General features: G+C 49.9%; 1 protein-coding gene across 2 annotated transcripts; it reads left to right on the plus strand.

Annotated features, from left to right (window-relative positions):
• The first annotated feature begins 723 nt into the window (after positions 1-723).
• hs3st1 (heparan sulfate (glucosamine) 3-O-sulfotransferase 1) lies at positions 724-4,774 on the plus strand. Of its 2 annotated transcripts, none has more exons than XM_029256544.1 (2): positions 724-962; positions 2,886-4,774. In XM_029256544.1, the coding sequence occupies exon 2, from the start codon at positions 3,071-3,073 to the stop codon at positions 3,995-3,997; it is 927 nt and encodes a 308-aa protein (XP_029112377.1). In that variant the 5' UTR covers positions 724-962; positions 2,886-3,070; the 3' UTR covers positions 3,998-4,774. The 2 variants fall into 2 exon arrangements, with proteins under 2 accessions (XP_029112377.1, XP_018590863.2); XM_018735347.2 differs by having other exon boundaries at positions 724-956.
• Positions 4,775-5,821: the final 1,047 nt, after the last annotated feature.

Genomic DNA, 5,821 nt, shown 5'->3' on the forward strand with positions numbered 1-5,821 from the left:
GAACTTGAGTTCTTGAATAGAACAGTGACTTTGGATTGATCACTAGGAATTGATGCTAATTTTGTTTCATTTCATGAATTAAATATGACAGTTAGTGAAATGTAACAGAAATAAGCAGTGAATTTATGATGCATTAAAAAACCCTCAAAAATACAGCAAGGGAAGAGGTTGCAATGGAAAAAAAAGTGTTGATGAAAAAATGTGGCAAAGCAATGGGGGTGGAGGAGCCGCATGTCCAGCTTCACTCTGTCTGTTTTCCACACTTGGGAAGTTTCGCTGAAACACTCTGGATTCATTCTGGAGTGACCTTCTGCTTCCTCTTCATCGACTGCTTCTCATGACGCTTCTTCTTCTTCTCCACTTGGACTAAATGACGAGCTTTTTCTCTCTTTTCCTTCATCATGTAACACTGAGACGCCGGAGTGTAAGTTCACAAGGAGAAGCAGCACGACGCGCATCATCTGTGCAAGAAAGAAAAATCCCTGGGAAAGAACGGAATTTCCTTCCCCCCGCAGTGTGTGTGTGTGTGTGTGTGTTTCACGTTTCCTCGTGCCTCGAGTAAGAGCGGTGCGTTCAGAAAGACACCGAAAACGCGCTTTTCCGCCAACCGACTCAGCGCACAAACACGAAAGCGCGCAACATACTTTCTTCATACCTTCTTACCGTAACGTGACGCGCGACTGAGTCACTGACCCGCCTTGTGGGCGGGGCTACGAGCCCGGTGGGCGTGTCCCCGCGTGCCCGCTCGTGGACGGCAGAGGCTGTCTCGCGGCAGCCCGCGGCACAAGTTTGCCGTTGTCGCGCGGCGGAGAGCTTCGGTTTCCTTTTGGAGCGTGTGGTGTGTTTCGGCGGGACGGCGTGCGTGACAGGATCCCGCTGTGTGGGGGGTCCGAATGTCCAGCAGCTGTTGAAGACCAAGACGCGGATGTGGGACTTTTCTTGGACCGGCGGAGGAGGTGTGTGTGAGTGTGTTTTGTTTGTTCCTGTTTCTCAGTGTGGACCTACTACGACGTACTATGTATGTGTGCTGCTTGTTCTGCGCGCGCGTTGTGTGTCGGGGGGGCATCATCATGCAGTTGGGATGTGAACTCTTGTGAGCAGTGAACACAACGCATTTAGGCTGTATTTTTTAATGTCTTTTTGCCTTCGGTGCTGCAAGTTTTACATAATAATGATGGGGGTTATAACTTATTTTAAGAGAAAGATTTGAAAGGTCCTTTAATTAAAATAAATCACCAGGCAGGTTTACGTACGGATTCATTCTTCTTGTGCTACTAACGCGTGTACTTTTTTTTTTTTTTTATCCGACCGAGTTGAAGCGCGCTGCGTGCTGCTGTTACGACGCCGGTGCATGATAACGTTTAAAACGTGTAACGGAGACTCTAGTCTAGAGCTGAACAGATTTATTCTGTAGCTCATTTTCGGGAAAATGGGAAACATTTGATATTTCGGTGCCGCCTCGCGTGTCATTTATTATTCCTGCCTGGTCCTGTGAGAAGCGCCGTCGTCTTGTCGCCAAAAAAAATAAATAAAGAAATAAAATAAAGCGTCACGTTCCGCTGTGCTCGCGCTTGGAGTTCCGCACCTCGCCGGTGTCTCCTGGGCGCCGCGCGCAGTCGCTTCCGAGCGGCGCGCGGGACTCGCGAGTGGTTTTTTTTTCCCCGCGCTGCGCTTCCGGGACGTTGTTTGGACCGCGAGGACAACTGTGAAAATGAACTTTAAGTGACATAAAAGGCGAAGCCTCGTGCCACGTAGCTTTATTTAATTGTGTCGCATCTCTGTAGAGGAGTTTATTCGGAGCGGAGCTACCTGCGCGAGACAGAGAGACACAGGCCACTGAGTATTCCGTTCCTTCATTATTATTGTCATTATCACATGTTGTTGTCCTTGTTACCGGAATCAAGTTCATAATAATTAGTCGGTTTAACTGACGAGCTGCTCGAGGCTCGAGCCACTCGAAACATCCTGCGTTTCCCAGTCGCACTCTCGTTTCACACACACATCGCCGGCGAAATATTTTCTAATAATAAGAGGATCTTGAACTCGTCGTGCCGAGACACGAGCACGAGGCAGGAACGCGCGAGCGGTACCGGAGCGGGAGCGCGCGTCACGTGCGAGAGCCGCTACCCGTGTAGCCCGTCCGAGGTGCAGCTGGGCGGACGCGGATCCGCTCCGGTGCACGATGATGACCGAACCGAACCGAGACCCGGCCGGGGCTCAATTTCAATTGGGAGCGATGGTGGCGGCGCGAGACTCAGACTGAGGCGGTCAAGTTGCTCCAGTTTGAGTCTCACGAGCGAACTCCTTGTGAGGAGAGACAGCAGACACTCAGTCACTGTGTGTGTGTGTGTGTGTGTGTGTGTGTGAGAGAGAGAATTCCTACTCGCTGTACCTGTTCGCCCTACGGTACCTACGCTGAGCTCAGCTACACCTATGGTACGTGTGTGAGGAGCGGCTGCGGTCGCCGTCGACTTGAGGCACTTTCCTGTCACCTGGACCCACCTGCGCGCTCTTCCTAACGCTGCCTACCTGCAGGCCGCATCTGGACATCAGGAGTTATTCGTGTTTTGGAAAGGCATCGCGCGCCCTACGTGTCTCACGTTTCTGCTCCCTATTATTAAATATTACTCCTAAAGTGTGCTGTGTGAGAAAAAGTTGGGAGAGACGCCCCGGGGCGTATTAGACCGCGCCAACGTGCCGTCCGTCTACGCGAGCGTTTGTGGGGAGGAGGCTGAAGAGGAAACGCGGCCGAGAAGCGGTTCGCGCCGCTCTTTTCCGTCGTAACGCTCGCGGAGCTACGGCTTCCTCCCGAACGCATCTCGCTTTCTTGCTGCTTTTTCATATGTAGCTCTTTCTGAAATGGTTGCTCCTCTCTTTGCTTTCAGCGATTGGCTGAGCTGAGAGCAGGAGGAGGAGTCGGAAGGACACGGGGAAATCATCTGAGGTTACGCTTCCCCCCCCATCCACCCCCCCCACGTGCGCGGCAGTCTTGCGGTGGAGCCTCTTTCGATGTGGGGAACACCGAGGTCCTCCTCGCCAGGCTGATACGAAGCGGGTTCCAAATCTCCCGATGGCCGCCTTGCTTTTCGGGCTGCTGCTCTTCACGGCGCCGTGCCCTCTCGCGCTGTCTCGGCCGCCGGGGGTCACCGAGGTGCCGACGCCGGCGGCCGCGACGGGCGACGCGGAGGGCGCGAGCCGGCGACTCCCGCAGACTATCATCATCGGCGTGAGGAAGGGAGGCACGCGGGCCCTCATCGAGATGTTGGGCCTCCACGGTGACGTGGCGGCGGCTGAGAACGAGGTGCACTTCTTCGACTGGGAGAACCACTTTGAGAAGGGCTTCTCGTGGTACGTGAGCCAGATGCCCTTCTCGTACCCGGGCCAGATCACCGTGGAGAAAACCCCCGCCTACTTCACGTCCGGCAAAGTGCCCGGGAGGGTCCATCGCATGAACCCGCACATCAAGCTCCTGCTCATCCTGCGCGACCCCACGGAGCGGGTGCTCTCGGACTACACCCAGGTGTTCTACAACCGCCTTCAGAGGCGCAAGCAGTTGCAGCCCATCGAGTCGGTTCTGCTGAGGGACGGCGAGATCAACCTGGACTACAAGGCTGTGAACCGGAGCCTGTACTACGTGCACATGCAGAACTGGCTCCGCTTCTTCCCCCCGGAGCGCATACACATCGTGGACGGCGACCGCCTCATCAGGGACCCCTTCCCCGAGATGGAGCGGGTGGAGCAGTTCCTGAGCCTCTCGCCCCAGATCAACGCCTCCAATTTCTACTTCAACAAGACCAAGGGCTTCTACTGCCTGCGGGACCACGGGCGCGAGAGGTGCTTGCACGACTCGAAGGGGCGGGCCCATCCGCAGGTGTCCGCAGCCCTCCGGGACAAGCTGTACCGCTTCTTTCACGAACCCAACAAGAAGTTCTTTGAGCTGGTCGGCCGAACCTTCGACTGGAACGAGAAACGCGAGCACCATGAGTATTATCGCTAGACGCGTTCCCTTTGTTTGTAAACGATGCGCTGTAAAATATCTCGTGTACAGTATAAATACGGTATATAAGCTAAATATATTTTTTTATGATTTGGAAGTAATGCAGTGCAGAATTTTCTTCGTTTAACCTTTTATGTGGAGCTTGTGCATGATGTCATCCATCAAGGTTTCGCTTCCTTCGCATGATATGGCGGCGTATCTTTGAATTGACCTTGTTTTGCTTCTCGTCACCCTCCTCGGTGGCTCAGCACTTCGACCGGGAGGCAGGCAGGAAAGTTTGCGTTCTTGCCGGAAACGCATCCGACTTTGGTGCAATATTAACGCGTGGGCTTCGCTCCCGCGTCACTTGGTGTTACTTGCAGTGTGTTTGTTAAACTGGAAAAAGAAACTTTCATTAGTACAACATTTAATGAACATTGTAGGAAACTAGGAGAATTTTTTTTTTTTTTTCTTTTTTTCTAATTTATTTCCGGTCGGTTTCTCTTTAACTGCCAAGTGAATGTCCAGCATTTTCCTTTGGTTAAATATTCAGTAATATAAAAACCAGTCTTGTGAGTCTGTCTGTGCTGCTGTTTAAGTATTTCTTGTGTGTGTCGTGTCTGGTGCTTTTCAGCAGTAATGTAAAACCTTGTGCAAGTGTGGAAGAAAAGGGATTCTTTTGTCGCAAGTGTTTGTCAGATAAACATTGCTGTCGTCATGTTCTTTTTCACACTTAGCATGTTTGAATTAGTATTATGTAAATGTTAACAAATTTCATTTTTAAATGAAGGATTAACACAAATAAAATGTATTTTGATAATTCTTTATTGAACATTTTGTTCATTTTATTTATTTAATTTTTTTTTTTTTATAAATTACTTCCTTAAACTCCTGAGAAGGAGGAAGCAATCTTGGTTAATTTCCTTTTAGTGACGTAGACATTAATGCTTATGTTAATCTGCAACCGACCATGTTTTACGGCAAATTTCTGAACTTATGCAAAATGTGTGCTGGGAAGTTTTCAAATTGTTTTGGACCCATATTTGTTCAGTTGATCATCAACATTTCAGCCGTTCGCACTGCGTTTTTCTAGGGGACATTTAACCTAAAATTGTGCAACTGGGAAAGAAAGTGGGAGCCTGTGAAATTGGGTTTTTTTTTTTTTTTTCTCCCCAACATGTTTTGGTGGAATTCCTTCATTAGCGCGAGTGTCACGTAAAGTGTGACACAGAGTATGCGTAGTTCAAAGATGTACATGTGCCAGGTAGCAATGTTCTACTGCTTGGACCAAGAGCAAAGGTAAAACACCAAATGGCAGTGGTGATGGAAGTAGCACAAACGTGGCCTGTGACATGTTAAAGCTGCTGAGTTGAGCGTTTCCAGTGTCTTCATCTAGGTGTTCGTGAATTAAAGAGCAACACTGAAATCACCTTAAACCAGCACGAGCTCCTAAAGGGTCCGAAACACTGCAGCGTTACAGGGACCCGAGATCGAGCGGCATGTTGAGCTGCGGTCACCATGATGCCGTGATGCTTTGAACTGGACCGACAGCGGCTCAACATCACCGAGCGCAGAGAACAGGAAAGTGCTGCGTGGTTTTGCTGATTAAAAAATGTCCTCTGTGTCTCTCGCATTTGTGAAACGTACCCAAGATGGGCTAAAACGGTACCGAACCCACAAGAAGAAAGTTATCTTACTTATGTCATTGAGCCATAAAAGCCATAAAGAATGAAGTACTTAATCGCTCCAATTACTCTTTAGTTGAATTCACAGGCAGCACATTTCTTGCCTTTCACCTATGTTTACCATGATGTTACTCACAAAGCCTCTGTGTACAGTAAAAAC

Source organism: Scleropages formosus, chromosome 11 (assembly GCF_900964775.1).
Source record: "Scleropages formosus chromosome 11, fSclFor1.1, whole genome shotgun sequence".
In the NCBI taxonomy this organism is placed as follows: Eukaryota; Metazoa; Chordata; class Actinopteri; order Osteoglossiformes; family Osteoglossidae; genus Scleropages; species Scleropages formosus.

Excerpts from the sequence above, each read along its gene's own strand:
- hs3st1 (XM_029256544.1), top strand. The coding sequence starts at position 3,071 with ATGGCCGCCTTGCTTTTCGGGCTGCTGCTCTTCACGGCGCCGTGCCCT.